Below are 17,237 nucleotides of genomic sequence, written 5' to 3'. Positions count from 1 at the left end.
AAGCAGATTCATCAAAGTTCGAGTACTGTCCTACCTCACAGAGAAAGATACCGAGGGAAGGGTGTCCGGCGGGGCCTCCTCACATTTGACAGTACCCGAGGACTTAACCCGAGCCTCTCGCATACCTCCGACATTTCAGTTTCTGAGCATATCAGAGATGGCATGGCCTTCCTAGAGCCTTTGCCAAAGGAAATGGACAAGCCTTGTAGACACAAAAGCTGGAAAGGTGAGGGGCCAACTTCCTAGTGACTCTAAACAAATGGGACCCTTCCTCTCTGGCTGATGTCCTGGACTGTAGATATGGACCCTAAGCCCCTGGGAGTCTCGCTTTGCTTTCCTGAACTTTTGTCTTCACACAGATCTCCTGTCCCATATCCCAGACTTAAATCTCCATTGTGTTGAGCCCTTATTGAGAAAGCATAATCTTTTTGATAAACAAGATTTAGAATGTGAGAGCTGTCTGCCTCTTTAGAAAGTGGACGCTTATAATAGCAAAAGGACATGGCTTAGTTATAAAGACAGCGGTGCTTTGAGACAGCTATTAATAGAACTAAGCTCTTCGAGCTGAGTATCAAGGGAGATTTCCATGTAAAGGAAACATAAAAATAATTTCTCTAGGCCAAGGACACCTGATTTGAGCACTGCAATATGCTGAATGTTTGTGTCTCCCTCAAATTCCCATGTTGAAACCTAATCCCCAATATGATGGCATTGAGATGGAGTCTTTGGGAGGAGTTCAGGTCATGAGAACTCCACCTTCATAAACAGGATGGGTTCGCATCTTTCTTTGTTCCTTTTGCCATAGTGAATACCATAGTCTGAGGGAATGAATAAAGTTTTGGCCAGGTGTTGTGGCATATGCCTTTAATCCCAACACTCAGGAGGCAGAAGTAGGAGGAGCGCTGTGAGTTCGAGGCCACCATGAGACTACATAGTGAATTCCAGGTCAGCCGGGGCTAGAGCAAGACCTTACCTCAAAAAACAAACAAAAAAGTTTTATTGAACTCATGGTTCTAAATACCAGGAAATTCAAGATTGGGTGACCACATAGGCTGAGGTCTTCTCTGCTAGTGGGGGTTTTTCTGGAAGCCCCAAGTCAGTCTAGAGCATTAAAGGGGAAGGCAAGGCACTCTCATCTCAGGTCTCCTCTTCATGGCTGCTCCTAACTTCCATTACTTCTCAGCAGTCCTACCTTCTTTTTTTGATTGAGAACTTTAATATGTAAACATGATCCCAATTTCTTTTTTTTTTAATTTTTTTTTGGTTCATTTTTTATTTATTTGAGAGCGACAGACATAGAGAGAAAGACAGATAGAGGGAGAGAGAGAGAATGGGCGCACCAGGGCTTCCCGCCACTGCAAACGAACTCCAGATGCGTGCGCCCCCTTGTGCATCTGGCTAATGCGGGACCTGGGGAACCGAGCCTCAAACCGGGATCCTTAGGCTTCACAGGCAAGTGCTTAACCCCTAAGCCATCTCTCCAGCCCAGATCCCAATTTCTTAATACCTCACATTGGTGATTTTATTTTAAAATGAGTTTGGTGGGGACAATTTACACCAGTGTCCTTAACAAAGAGGTCTTCTCTGCTCGGGAGCTGGCTCAGCAGTTAAAGATGCTTACCTGTAAAGCCTGCCGGCCCTGGTTTGATTACCTAGTTAGTACCCATGTAAAGCCAGATGCACAAAGTGGCTGATGCTTCAGGAGTTCATTTGCAGACACCCTCCTTCTCTCTGTCTCTCTCATAAATAAATAAATAAATACATAAATAATTTTTTAAAAAGATGTCTGAGGAAACCGGTTTGTACTTGAAATGTTCAGAACGGTTCATGTGCTGGCAGCCTGGTCTCTAGCTGCGGGCACTAGTGAGAGGTGGTCGGAGCATGAAGGCTCTAAGGCCATGTGTGATGAGTTCAGAATGTGCTCCTAGGAGGTGAGATGCAGCTACAGGAAGTAGGAAGCCAGGGCGACGGATGTGTCTTGGGCCCTTTCTCGGTGTGCTTCCTAGCCTTCATGAGGTGAATGGCACCTTCTACCGTACCCTCCTGTCCTGATGTCCTGACTCACCACAGGCCCCCAACACTTAGAGGCCACTTGACAAATGACCAAAGCCTCTGGACTTGTGAGCATCCATGAAACTTTCCTCCTTTAAATTAATTTATTAGTATTTTGTTGTGCTGATGGAAAGCTTGCTAACTTACTAGTGCTCTGAAGAGTGAACAACATTGTTCTCTGGTTTGTAAATGACTCAGTTTAAAGCACTTTGTTTTAACAGCCTAAATAGACTGAGACAAGGGCGATGGAAGGATGAAAACTCAACAGAGGCTTGTGTACTTGTGTTTGGGGTGTGTGTGTGTGTGTGTGTGTGTGTGTGTGTGTATGTGTGCATGCACACATGCACAAACACATATGCACACACGCGGGTACATGTGTATGTGTTATAATCTCAGGTGGACACTTCAAATGATGGGTGGGTAGCTGGAAACAAGTTGGGGCAGAGACCATGGGACTGAATTGTTAGGGACCCCAATAATAAGAAGAAGAATGAAAATTCACGTTTTTGGCCTTCCCTAAAAATAAAACAACAGGCCATTTTTTTGAAGAGAGGCACAGAAAATATAATCCTTTTCTTCCTGATAGGTAGGACCTAAGCCTACAGATTCACCTGGAACTCAACGTTTTTAAACGTTCCTCCACATCCATCCACACTGTAATATTCATTGACTCTTCTCTGAAAAGAGGGCCCCAACATTCATCTGGAGTCCTTGGTTCCCAGGTGGCTTGTGTTTTCATCTAGTCTGGCAGTCTCTGATTCCTAGCTTCAGTTAACTGACAGCATTTCTACTATCCTTTGCATTAGACATTGGCATTAAGACTCCCCAGTCTGAACTCACTTAGGATCCCCCCATAAAAGATTTTCTCTTCCTCTGTCTTTGCTTTAACTACAATTCTGTCCCCTGATCTCCATTATACTTACACCAGGTGCCATTCTTGACGCTGATCACCACACTCCCCTTGTAGTTCATGTCCCATTGACTTTGCCCCACAGTGGTTCTCAAGCTCAATCAGTTGTTTCCAAGACTGGGTTACTCTCTTAATCCAAGCCATGCATGGTGGACGTCTAATTTTTTTTTTGGTACTAATTTTAATACTCTGCAATCCTTTCCCCTTATGTTATCTTTTTATAAACATATATATTATAATATATATAACATTATATATTAATATATAATATACATATACATATATATATACATATATATATATATATATATATATATATATATATATTTGTGACTGTGTGTGCACATGTATGAAGATGCAGACAATTTGAGTGTTATTCCTCAGGAATGTTACCCATTCATTGTTTCCTTTTTTCTTTCTTCCTCCCTTTCCTTCTTCCTTCCTTCCTTCCTTTCTTTCGTTCATTTGTTCTTTCTTTCTTTCTTTCTTTCTTTCTTTCTTTCTTTCTTTCTTTCTTTCTTTCTTTCTTTCTTTCTTTTGCTGTGTCTCACTGTAGTCTAGGCTGATCTGGAACTCATTCTGTTCGCAGGCTGGCCTCCAATTCACAGAATTCATACCTCAGCCTTCCAAGTTCTGAGATTAAAGGCATGAGCCACCAAACCTGGCTCACTTTTCTTTTCTGGTGAAGCAGGCAAGACTGTCCTTCAGTGAACCCTGGTTCTTCATCTGTCTCTACCTCCCCAGCACTAGGATTAGAAGTATATACCTTCACAACCAGTCTTTTTATATGGATTCTGGGGATTGAACTCAGTCCTCATGCTTATAAAGCAAACTCTTTACCAACTAAGCAATCTCTCCAGCCCCTGTCATCTTTTAAAAATGTAAATCAGGTCATGTTACTCCTGTGCCTAAACTTCCTCAGTGGCTATTTCCTTTAGGACAAAGCCATAAATCTTTTTTTTTTTAATTAGTTTTATACTCAGTAAATACAGTCAAGTTGGTACCATTGTTAGCCTCCTCCCTGACTTCCTCCCCCTGTAGGGACCCTCCCTGTTGGGGAATATGGGTCGTGCATTGTGGGGTTAACCATCAGTTATGGGTAGAAGGAAATGTCTCTGTGTGTCATGACCCAATGTGTGGCTCTGACAGTCTTTCCGCCTTCTCTTCCTCAAATTTCCCTGAGCCATGTTGGGTTCATTTTAGGTCTGATTCAGCGATGAGGTCTTCGGAGCCTCTGTGTCTCTGGATATCTGGTTCAAAGCCATACATCTTTAGCAACGCCAACTATCTCCTGCATAACCATATCACTGCCTAACGTTCTGCTCTCACGCCCACAGTTAGGTAGGGGCTGCTGAACTTCAGTCCAGTGTAAACCACTTCCTTTTCGTGTGCATTATGTGTAAACCTCCAGTACATCTGAAGCCCCCTGGCTCTCCCAATCTCATGTAATGTCATTGATCGCCACGATTTTAAGATGTTTCATTCTGGTAGCAGCTCATCTTTACAAACGCCATGAAATTTCCTTTCTTTTTATATATGTGTTTTAGTATTTCACATACACATATTTAGCGTTAACTAAAATTCACTAATCTGTAGGTTTTATAAAGTCAGTCATGTTGAAATGACTAGCTCACTCTCCTCACAATATTCGGTGCTCTTTTTGTTTCTTCCTTCACACAGGGTTTCACTGTCTTTCTCTGGTTAACTCCAAACTTGAGACTCCCCTCTGTCTCCTGAATATCTGGGGGGACAGATGACTCATGAAAAGCTCTTTGCTGATGACCGTCCTAGACTTTAGATCTCAAGCCTCTTTCTGTGGCTTTTCTCAAGCTTGGCACTACTTTCTGAGCTGCCTACCCTGCTTCCTTTCCTGAAGTCACTGGACAGCAAGCGATCTACTGAAAAGATGTGTCATTACTTTTTAGCATGCATGAGCATCACACTTCATTTCCCTGGTGATCGTCTTCCCAAATACCTCTTGTGTAATTTTTTTCCCACATACAGATTTATCCTAAAAGCCTTACAAAGATTGCAGTGTTTAAGTACCCTGAGGGATTCCACCATATTGGAGGTACATACTAGGCCACTGCATGTGGAGGACAGAGCAAGTTCCAATTCAATCTTCTTGCTTTAATATCCATTTAACACAACACTGTCCTCAGATAGATGACATATCAGATACCAGACTAAGCTGATAAGAACAGATACTAGGTTGCATTTTAGTGGCCCCCCACCCTTTTTTTGAGGCAGACTTTCACTCTATCCCAGGCTGACCTGGAATCCACTATGTAGTCTCAGGGTAGCCTCAAACTCACAGTGATCCTCCTGCCTCTGCCTCCCAAGCGCTAGGATTAAAGGTGTGCACCACCATGCCTGGCCAAGGGTGCATTGTCATCAGACACATGAACTTCAGCATAGCCCTTCACCTGTTCATACTGGAAGCCCTAGCTTCCAGTGCGGAGCTATCCTGGCTTACCTCACAGAGCCATCAATGGAGGCCGTCAGCACCAGCTGCTTATCTTCCACATAGCTCACTTGAATGATTTCTAAGGAATGAGCACGCCACGAAAGCAGCTGCTTAAATTTCTAGGGAGCAACACAAGACATCTCCCTTAGAATTAGCAAAGAAACAGAATTTTAAGCAAAATTAGTATTCATTAAAGAGCTACATTAATGAGTGGGTGGTATAGACCTCAACACTATATGATTAAGTCTCTATCCCAATTAGTTCCTTTCTTGCTTACTGTGAGATACCCAAACATCCTAATTTTAGAGATTTGTTCGTCTGCATGTACCCCTGCTGGAGGAAGTATTTTATCATGGAATTGAGGATAAACATTGTGTCAGTGGATGGCTAGTAGATGACCGGATGAAAGAGCCGCCTTAGGAGAAAGCTGGGGAGACTGTAAAAGTAAATCAGGACTGGAGGAAAGCAGAGTTGGGAGGTGAGGCCAAGGGGAGACTGTCAGAAAGACTTTATTTGCAAATTTGTAGGGAGAAAGCAGTAGATACCTATTCTTTGACTAGGGTGTGGGAGAGGAGAAGTTAGAAAAAGAATCAGCATGGCTCATTCACTCCCAAAGCCATCCTGAAGGTCCACTGCTCTTCCTCCGTGTTTGTTAAGCTTGCAGCCCCCGAAGGAGCCTCTGCCCTTTCTAAACCACGCGGACTACAATTGTCCAGTGGGGAGCTTGCCCGGCACTAACGTCTGTTGTGAGTGTGTTTTTCTCTACCGTCGATGAACACACTAATACCACTCTTTTCACCGGGTCACCCCCTTTCGGCTATTTGTGTAACAGGGCCCTGGCAGTCTGCAGTTCTCTGGTGGAGACCTGAAGGAGGACTGCTCACGAGTCCTCCTGTGCCATACACTTCTGACTCCGTGTCTTCTGGTTGTTCTTAGGCACCAGGGCAAAACTCCACGTTCTCTTACGATACATCTCTCAAAACCATTCAAGGGCATTTGGCCATCCCAGGTGTCTTTCCTTGCCCTAGGACTGTGCCCACGCAGTTTTTTGTCGTGGAGCATACATTTCAGCACCACATGTGCCTTGACAACAGACAATGGCTGTGTTTTCATCTTCTGTAGCATCCAGTTGAAAGTTTCAGTGAAAATGTGCTGGTTCATTTATTCAGGTGGAAAAAGTAAAGTTCATACCTTTTCATCATGAGGTGGATCCAGGAAGGAGCTAATACTGCAAAGAATCACATGTCCTTCTGCATAAAATTTAAATATTGGAGTCCTTCGTTAGATATTACGTGCTTTAAGTAAATACATATGGCAAGTCATTTTGATAAAAAAACCATTTATATTGGTAGATAGACTAAAATCTTAGAAATCAGATATAAATTGGGAAATTTCAGTTCAGCTTTTTAAAAAATATTTTATTTACTTATTTATTTGAGAGTGACAGACAGAGAAAGAGAGAGAGAGAGAGAATGGACCCACCAGGGCCTCCAGCCACTGAAAACAAACTCCAGATGCATGCACCACCTTGTATATCTGGCTTATGTGGGTACTGGGGAAAATTGAGCCTCGAACCAGGGTCCTTAGGCTTCATAGGCAAGCACTTAACTGCTAAGCCGTCTCTCTAGGATTTTTTTTTTTTTTTTTTGTATCCAGGGTCTTGCTATATAGCCCAGGCTCTTGAATGTTGGGATTACAGACATGCACTGCTGTGTGGAGCCTCTAAATAAGGTTTTCTTTTACTTTTTTTCATTATTTATTTATTTGAGAGTGACAGAGAGAGAGAGAGAGAGAGAGAGAAAGAGAGAGAGAGAAAGAATGGGCGTGCCAGGGCTTCCAGCCACTGCAAACGAACTCCAGACGCGTGCGCCCCCTTGTGCATCTGGCTAACGTGGGTCCTGGGGAATCGAGCCTCGAACCGGGGTCCTTTGGCTTCACAGGCAAGCGCTTAACCGCTAAGCCATCTCTCCAGCCCAAGGTTTTCTTTTTCAAGGCACGGTCTCACTCTAGCCCAGGCTGACCTGGAATTCACTATGTGGTCTCAGATTGGCCTGGATCTCATAGCCATCCTCTACCACTGCCTCCCAAGTGCTGCGATGAAAGACGTGCACCACCACCACTTCTGGCAAAATAAGGTTGTTTTTAATATATATATATATATTTGAGAGAGATAGGGGAAGGCAGAGAGAGAGAGAGAGAGAGAGAGAGAGATCACCCTGGGCACACCATGCCCTCTAGCCACTGCAACTGAATTCCAGATGCATGCGCCACCTTGTGCATCTAGCTTACATGGGTCCTAGGGAATTGAACCTGGGTCTTTAGGCTTGGCAGGCAAATACCTTAACCATTAAGCCATCTCTCTAGCCCAAGTTGCTTTTTTTTTTTTAATGTCCATCTATTATTTTTTGAGCTGGCAATATTGCTCAGTAGTAGAACTTGTCTAGCATGATCATGGCCCAGAGATTGGTACCCAGCACTTCAAAATAAATAAACAAATAAAGCAAGCATGACTGTAGTTATTATTGTGTCTGTGTCTTAGTAAGTCATAATGAAGTCACTTTTTCTTCCCATTAAAGTTTTTCTAGTGATCAGGATAGATTACAATAGAATCTATTACTACCAGATTAAATCTAAACCGTCAGAGAGATATTCATTCTACAATCCAGATGGTAGCTGCAAAAACTAAAGATAAATAAAGAAGCAACTATACCTAGATATATCAGATATAAATTTAAACAAATCATAAATAAAAGAAGAAACTTGAAAAGAAGCCAGATAGGAAAAATCCATATGTTAAGAATTACATCAAACTTCTCAACAACAAAAAAATGCTATCAAGACAGTAGCTGGAGCAAAACATTGAAAGCTTTGAACAAAAAAGAAAATTTCCACCTAGAATTTTGTACCCTGAGAAATTATCCTTCAAAAGGAGGAATTCTCTCTTAGACAAACAAACAAAAAAAAATTGTTGCCAGTAGAACTTCCTTGCAAAAATTGTTAAAAGAAGTTTTTCAGAGAGAACTGCTATAGTTCAGAAGCTCAGGTTTGCATAAAGAAAATAACATTAATCATGAAGTAAGTGAAGAAAACATAAACTTTGGTGGCTATAACTTATGAATATTTGACAGGATTGAAATTATCCAAGTATTACAAGACTACTCCAGAAGAGATAGTGTTATTTGAAAATGGACATAAATTAATTAAAAATATATATTATAATTTTTGGGGGCAATCATCAAAAAATGTAATAAAAGAAGCATAACTGATATGCAGGAGAAAGTGGAATTATATAAAATACTTAATTAAAACCACCAGAGACCTAAAATGAACCCAACATGGCTCAGGGAAATTTGTGGAAGAGGGGGTGGAAAGAATGTCAGAGCCATACGTTGGGTCATGATACAGAGAAATATTGCCTCCTACCCATGTAGGCTAACCCCACAATGCACGACCCATTTACCCCATCAAGGAGGGTTCCTGTGGAGGGGGGAGGACAGGAAGGAGGTCAACCATGATACCAACTTGACTGTATTCATGGAGTACAAAACTAATAAAAAAATAAACCACCAGAAATGACAGAAAAGGTAAAATAAATATATGGACAAGAAATAAGGACAATAAATTGACAAAAGTGACAAGTAGAGTAGCTAGTAATCAATTTATACAAATAATCACAATAGAAAAATGGCCTAATTACACCAATTAAAAGACAGGAACTTTCAGAAAGTTTCAAAAACCATAACTCAGCTCTATATGAAACACATTTTTTCCCCTCTTGTGGTCCTGGGGATTGAACCCGGAGTCTTGGGCATGCCATGAAAGCACTCTGCCACTGAAGCTCATCTTTGGCCCTTAAGAAGCACATTTTATTTTTAAAATCTATTTTATTTATTTATTTATATGAAACAGAGGAAGAGGCAGAGAGAGAGAGAGAAAGAGAGAGGGAGAGAATGGGCATGCCAGGGCCTCTGGCCACTGCAAAGGAACTCCAGATGCATGTGCTCCCTGGTGCATCTGATTTATGTGGGTCCTGGAGAATCTATCTAGGCAAGCAACGCTAAGCCATCTCTCTAGCCAAGAAGCACATTTTTTTTTTCTTTTTTTGGTTTTTAGAGGTAGGGTCTCACTCTAGCCCAGGCTGACCTGGAATTTACTATGGAGTCTCAGGGTGGCCTCGAACTCACGGCGATCCTCCTACCTCTGCCTCCCAAGTGCTGGGATTAAAGGCGTGCTCCACCACGCGTGGCTCAAGAAGCACATTTTAAATATAGACACACAGACTTTTAAAATAAAGGATACATAAAAGTATGCCATAGAAACATTAAACCTAAAATTCAGGAAATAGAGGTGTGGCTTAGTTGTGTGCACCTTGTGCCTGGACTCAGGTTCCAGTATCAGCACGAGGAAGGAAGCAAGAAGGGAGGGAGAGAGAGAAGAAAGGAATTAAAAAAGGGAGGAAGGAAGGTGACCTAAGACATGCAAGAAAATTATTTCAGAGAGAGCAGATTTGTTGACACAGGAGAGTATCAGGAATAACAAGGTTTCTCAAAGAACACTTACAAAGAAATGAACAACCCAATTTAAAAATGTGCACAAGAAGCAGAGCCTGTAGTCTTCACTACCTAAATAGTCTAAATTGGAGCCTGAGGGGAGAATTGCAAGTTTAAGGTTCACCTAGGCTATAGAGTAAATTCAATGCAATTTTGGGGAACTTAGCAAAACCCTGTATCAAAATTTGGAAAAAGTAAAAAAGAAATCCTACTTAGAAATATAACTCACTGGTAAAGTACTTGCTTAACATGAGGAAGGCCCAAGTTTCAAATCCCAGTACTGCAAAAAAGGGCAAATGAAGGAAGGTATGAAGAAAATGTATCCTGAATTAACATTGCCTATTAGTTTGGTAAAGTTGTCTATCAAACTCAAATTTTCAAGAATTCCCAGACTGCCTTTCTGCCACAGTTACTCCTCCCTTTGCCTCTTTTTAGGTTGTTTTACAGTCAGATAGCCAGGGCAACTTGGTAATAAATATCTTTTCTGTGAGGACAACACACACACACACACACACACACACACACACACACACAGGTTCTCTTGACATTCATTGGTTCCTACATCTATCTTGCCAAGCCAGCTCTCCATAACATTCTCACTTTTGAGCATTCCTCCTGTAGGCTCTCCTCTGTCTCATTAAATGCCTCACATTCTCCTAGAGCCTTTTTTTAAAAATTTTTTCGAGGTTGGGAGTCTCACTTTAGCCCATGCTGACCTGAAATTCACTATGCAGTATCAGGGTGGCCTCAAACTCACGACAATTCTCCTACCGCTGCCTTCCAAGTGCTGGGATTAAAGGCGTGCACCACCACGCCCGGCTCTTAGAGTCATTTTTATATCATGCAGGTGGCTGAGCTGCCTGCAGCTGAATGTCTAAGAGCAAGGACTTACCCACGTTTCCAGCCAGCAGTATCCTGGAGCAGGAGTCAGTGTACAGCGATGTCAGGGAAATGGCTGAGTGCTTTGTGAAGGGCAGGATGTCTTTCAGAAGGTTTCCCTGAATAAAGGACAAGACCAACAAGGCATCGTCTAAAATAATTTCTTTAAAATCATAATACTGGAATCCAATTTCTCTTTATATAAAGCTTTTCAAGATTCGCTTCTATGAGCATACATGAATTCCCCTTTGAAATAAGTTGAAGCTATCTATCTGAATAGATCGCTATTGATAAATTGCCTTTGTACTCAGCATTGTCCATGACTTTTAATTTATTTATTTATTGATTTTCAGGTAGGGTCTTCCTAACTCCAGGGTGACCTGGGGTTCACTCTGTAGTTTCAGGGTGGCCTCAAACTCACAGCAATCCTCGTATTTCTGCCTGCCAAGTGCTGGGATTAAAGGCATGCGCCACCATGCCCGGCTCATGACTCTTTTTTATGCAATCTGTGAGATGGTATTGTCAATACGATTCCCTTAAACAAGCACTCTTTTCTGGCTCAAATGTACCTCCACTGTTTCCACCAGGTTTGTCTTGAAGCCCGATAATGGCTTGCAAGAGATTCCAACTCGGACTGATTGTTCTATAGTATTTAATGTAAGCCAGCACTGGGAAGGACTTTCACTCATATCTTGCCTTATATCAACTGAGAGCAGAGAGCGTGAATCTGCTACTTGTTTCCTAAGGCTTTGGTTCTTTTCTCATGGGTAAAGAGGGCACTGCACAAATGCCAAGATCATCTTAGAAATGGTCTGTGTTTTCAAACCAGGGGTTTTGCTAATAATCGAAGACATGGGCAGACTTGGAACTGAGCAGGTGGACAGCCTCATTTCTCTGTGCTGTGGGGTCCCATGATCTGCCCCACAACCCTGTTTGCCATTTCCTGGTTCCCTGTAGAAGCCCAACAAGTGTGCACTCCTCCCCGCTTCTCCCAAGACTTATGTTTATTCATAAACCCTTCATCATCTTACACAGCCCTAATGCCTCCTAATTAGTTCATAATTTGGGATATATATACTCTCTGTCCCAAATCTTGTGAAATCCAGTGTGAGTAAAAATTAATGTTTTCATAAAAGGAAAATGTTTAGCCAGGCGTGATGGCACACGCCTTTAATCCCAGCACTTGGGAGACAGAGGTAGGAGGATCGCCATGAGTTCGAGGCTACCCTGAGACTCCATAGTGAATTCCAGGTCAGCCTGGACTAGAATGAGACCCTGCCTCAGAAAACAAAAACAAAACAAAACAAAAAAATAATTAAAAATTTTAAATCCATATCGGTATTCTTTTTTATATAATACAGTATTGATATCCTTTTATCTAAGTATCCAGTGAAATATGTATTAGCATGAATTCATTGCTCAGCTTGAAGGGAAGTTTGAAATAATTGATTGGTTGAGTTTCAAACCCAGCCTATTTTTGTTTGACAGCACAACCAAGTGGGAAGGCTGAGAAGCCACGTATCTGGCTAGAATGTTGAACTATATTCGACTTGGATACCATATGGGAGACGTCTAACAGTCAACCCATCTCGTTATCACCCCATTCTTTCCACCTCTATGGTCCACAAGCGGAGGTGTCCGTCCTCGTGGGCAGTGACCAGGATTGGAGGCTGGTCTTCTGTAATGTTGGCAGGTACGGAATGTCGTTTGCTCTCTGGATTTTGCTCGGCTTGTTTATCTGTTTGCTCACCTGTGAGAGAAAATAATGAGCTACCGTTTTATCTGCAGTGTCTGGGATTTCAGACCTTATGCAACATAAAGGAGGAGACAAGTAGGAAAATAGCAAAACTACACATGGCTTACCCCAGATTTTTTTTTTTTTAACCTCAAAAATATTCACAGGGCAGAGAAAAAGAACAACAAAAACAGTAACAAAGACACTGAAAAGTGGAATCCTGGATCCCTAGGAAAAAATCTAAAAAAAAAAAAAATCCTAAAGGCTTTTTTTGTTGCTGTTGTTGGTCCTATTCCAAAAGCCTATGTTGCACATGGAGCTAAAACTGGGATATTCATAGAGCAACATTTTGGAATTTAAAATCCTAGAGTTCTGGGCTAGAGCGGCTTTATAAGAGGCAGGGAGGGGAATAAAAAATAAAGAACCCCCCCCCCCCCCAGAATTGACACTTTAAAAAGGCATCATTATCATAGTTCATCTACCAAACCTCATGATACCTCAAGATTTGGTCACAATAGAAACATATCCATAGTATTCTAAAAATAAATAAAATAATGAAAAATAAAAGAGTAGTCCATCATGTAAAGTCCCTGTGACAAAGATGCTGCTTGGCCTGTGGTTTAACTTGCTGGTGTTGTTTGTGTGTGTGTGTAGATGTGAGACCCAGCGTCACAAAAGGAAGAGAAGCAGGTTACACTGACCTTTCCCCTCGCTGTCATGTATGCTTTGCTTGCTGCCCTGAAGGAGGGGGTAAGAGAGAGAGATAATATTTCTATAGCATTGTAAAGAAATGGACCATGCTAGATGAACAGATTCTCCAGATAGTTCGATTTGCATTCATTTTAAAATTAGTTCCCTCAGAAATGCAATGGAGGGCTGGAGAGGTGGCCCAGTGGTTAAGGTGCTTGCCTGAAAAAGCCCAATGACCTGCGTTCAATTCCCCCAGTACCCACATAAAAATGGATGCACAAAATGGCACACCCATCTGAAGTTTGTTTGCAGAGGCTAGAGGCCCTGGTGTACCCATTCTCTGTCTATCTATCTGTCTCTCTCCTTGCAAATAAATAAATTAATACATAAAACATTTTTTTGAAATGCACTGGAGAGATGTTCATGATCATATGTAGCAGACCTACAACACAATAGCCTTTTTCTAGCAGCTCAGGAATAGCATACTGATGAAGTGGTTAATGCCGGCACAATTCTTGGTGCACACTATCTATAATTCTACTGACTATACAAAGTGTCTTTTTCACTCCATTATCACTGATAAGGAAGCACAAACTCAGACTGAATGTTATTGATGGAGCTAATAGGTAATAATATGGAGGACTTGGGCTCAGATACAAATCTTCTTGGCTTTTATATCCATCCATGTAAATTTATTCTTCCCTTTATGCTAATTCTTTAAAAAAAATTTTTTGCTGTGAAAACTTCAAAAACAATCCTAGTTAGAAAAATAACCTGTAAAAATACATAAAATTAGAACTGAGACTGCAGTTAGAAAACCACATTATGTACTGTAAATAATCTCACCACATGCTTTCTTTTCCCTGTGAAATATGATAACATTTAGCAAAAGAGATATCTCAAAATTACTGTTTTACAAACATAAAAATAGCATGCATAATTTTCTTTATTAGTACATTTGTTTTGTTAATATCAGGTATTGATTACTCATAGATGTGAAAACCTTAAAAAAGAACTTAAGAAAAAACAATGTAGAATGTAGTTCTTGGTTTCCAGGGAAAAGAGAAAAAGTTGTTTTTTTTTTTTTTTTTTTTCCTACCTCCCTCTGCTGGGATTAAGGGCATGCACCACCCACTGCACCCAGCCAAGAAAAAGGTCTTATGTGCAGTCAGACTTTTCTGCCTTCACCTTCCATCGACTTGGGGTCAGATGTTTCATATCACTAGTTTTGAGTCACTGGTCGCAACGGGAAGACACGCTGTTTCTCGCTTACCTTGCTACTCTGCGGACCCTTGCTTGAACCACATTGAGTTGAAGAGCATACGGAATCCTGACTTGATCTCCTGCATAGGGAGGGAGAAAGCCCAAGAATGGAAGGTTGAGATAACTCCATCGCACTCCAAAATGTTCTTCTCCACTAAACTTCAGTTGATTCCTTCTTCCATCACCAGTGCACACTGACCCACTGGCTTCTGCAGCTAATAACATCTTTGACTTTGTGTAATGAGGTTCATCAGTATGGGGCTGGTGACTGCTCGGAGTCTCAACAATAAAAGGGTATCATTGCTATCTGCATGTTGGAAATGCAAATCTGACCAGTCTCATTGCTAAAGCTCAGACACTGAAATGCCAGGGTTGAGTGGTGGCAGAGTTTGGCTAACTTACTGCACATTAGGTGTTGTCTTGGCCTAATTGTGTGTGTTCATATGTGTGAGTATAGATGTGTGTGTTTGTTCATGTGTGTAAGTATAGGTAGGGGTGTGTGTGTGTGCCATCAAGCTGGATGTCTGAGGACAACTTTCAGGTGTTGGTCTTTACTTTACACCTTGTTTGGGGCAGGGTCTCTTTGTGTTCATGGTTCCATTCACCAGGCTATCTGGTCCACAAGCTTTTGGCTGATTCATTTGTCTCCCTTCTCTCCAGGGAATACACTGGAATGACAGATGCTCACCACAAGAGCCAGCTATGTGTTGGCGCTTAGGGAACCAAACTTGGACACTCTTGCTTGCTTTGGCAAGCACTTTGTCTACTGAGTCATCTCTCCATCCCTTGGTCTAATCTTGCTCTGGCTATGCTTTGATGGGATGGGCTGAAAAGCAACTTATGGTACTGGTAAGGTGTTTGGAGTGCAAGTCCTGAAGATGTTCTCCAAATTATTATGAAATTTCAAAACAAGGTGTAGGAAGGTGTTATGTTCTGACTCACTGATGTGTGAGCCCAAACTAGCCTAAAATCTTTTGATTTCTCTCTAGGGATGTGTTGAACTTTGTCTATTGCCTTCAAGATAGGTCTAAAGCAAATGTAAATTAAAGTACTTTTTATTAAATATTTATCAAACAACCCCCTGTTTTCTCAGAAGTGGATAGAAATTACTCAGTTGCATTGATTGTCCCTGCATAGCATATTAGATCACTGAGTGCCACCCCAATCACCTAAACACAGTGATAGGGAAGAAAGGCGAAGACAAGAGGTTAGCACAACTTACACCTTCCTTTAGTGGTTCCTTCCCTAGTGCTGGATGTGGGGAACACATGTCACCTACATGAGCCCCAGACAATGCTACCCAATCACACAGTTATGTTACCTTGTACATTCAGGAGAACGGAAGAGAAACAGTATGTCGTTGATTCTAAAGCGCTTGGGATCCAAATCGGGATCCACGATGAAGGTGTCTTCAGGTCGATGTCTGCAAATAAGATCACTAAGTGAAAAACTCTTACATCAGACATTCCATGCAAATCTATCCACTTTCTAAAGTGTTGATATCATTGAATAGGAAGTGAAACCCGAGGTGTAGAGTTTTGAAAATGCCTTCTTTAATAAGGTTTTACATAACCATATAGTTGTCAGGTGGCTTAAAAGTCTTAATTTAATTAACAGGATAAATCTTCTACCTGTGGGTCAGAGGGTCTGTTTATATAATCCTGTGGAGGAACCTGGAAGTTTCATACAGTTTACCCAAGAGAATTACACTGAGTGACAGATTTGAAGAAAATGTGGTTCTGACACTCAGGGGTTTATAACTGAGGAGAGAAGAACAGATGGTGTGGAGATGACATTGCTCTTGTTGCTAAGTCACCCATGAACCAGATCCCAGTGACATACACCTTACTCAGCAGAGGCCTGGGAACAGAACAATAGCCCCAGACAGTGGACTGCCCTACATGAGCACTAAAATAGTGCTTAGCATTCCTGAGAAATGCTCCTTTTCCTTTTCTAGAAATTACTTCTGTTAATTTGAGCTGACCAGTGATCACTGTAGTTTGGATCTGGAATGTCCCCCAAAGACTCACGTGCCTTGTAAAGGTGTAGCCTCTGGATTGGTATTCTAAGGGGGTGGTGAAATCTGAGAATCTCACTTCATGAGAGGTCTTCTGATCATTGGAGGTAGATCCTTGAAGGATACTTGGCCCTCCCCTTTCCTCTCTTCCGTTTATGCTTCCCCACCATGAGGTGAGTAGCTTTTGCTCCATCTCTGATTCTCATTGTGATTGGATGCTCCCTCGCAGACCACAGTAACAGGGCCACTTGGTCATGGGCTTGAATTCCTGACCCGTGAGCTGAAACCATTCCTTTCTATTATTCTATTGATTATGTCGTGTATGTACTATGATAACAGAAAGCAGACTAGCACAGTGCTGGAGCGGCCTCGAGCTCACGGGCTTGGGAAGGGGTGAACCCAAGACGTTGAGATATTTCCACTCTGCACATTTTCTCAAAGCTGAACTAGAACATTAACTAGTAAAAGCAGTACTAAGGGCCCCAAACCAGCAGAGAGCAGAGGATTACTTCTCCATGAATGGTGACAGGGTCTTAGGCAATGGGGCAATGGCCCCCACCATGACTGTTAATGATGATTAATTAGTAAGAACAGTATCAAGGACCCCTAAACCAGCAGAGGATTACTTCTTCATGAATGGTGAAAGGGTCTTAGGAAATGTGGAAATGGCCTCC

At 41.8% G+C, this 17,237-nt stretch overlaps 1 protein-coding gene across 1 annotated transcript in view; it reads right to left on the bottom strand.

Annotated features, from left to right (window-relative positions):
- Wdr64 (WD repeat domain 64) overlaps positions 1-17,237 on the bottom strand; it is a 147,053-nt gene that overhangs the window by 11,987 nt on the left and 117,829 nt on the right. Inside the window, exons 17-23 of the mRNA XM_004653437.2 lie at positions 15,868-15,969; positions 14,557-14,626; positions 13,295-13,331; positions 12,472-12,608; positions 10,872-10,977; positions 6,621-6,679; positions 5,439-5,548 (exon numbers count right to left, since the gene is read on the bottom strand). Coding sequence (XP_004653494.1) covers positions 5,439-5,548; positions 6,621-6,679; positions 10,872-10,977; positions 12,472-12,608; positions 13,295-13,331; positions 14,557-14,626; positions 15,868-15,969 — 621 coding nt within the window. The remainder of the gene's footprint in view (positions 1-5,438; positions 5,549-6,620; positions 6,680-10,871; positions 10,978-12,471; positions 12,609-13,294; positions 13,332-14,556; positions 14,627-15,867; positions 15,970-17,237) is intronic.

The sequence above is a fragment of the Jaculus jaculus genome, chromosome 1 (genome assembly GCF_020740685.1).
Source record: "Jaculus jaculus isolate mJacJac1 chromosome 1, mJacJac1.mat.Y.cur, whole genome shotgun sequence".
Classification (NCBI taxonomy): domain Eukaryota; kingdom Metazoa; phylum Chordata; class Mammalia; order Rodentia; family Dipodidae; genus Jaculus; species Jaculus jaculus.
The sequence above is the reverse complement of the archived record's forward strand: the minus strand, read 5'-3'. Positions and strand labels throughout refer to the sequence as shown.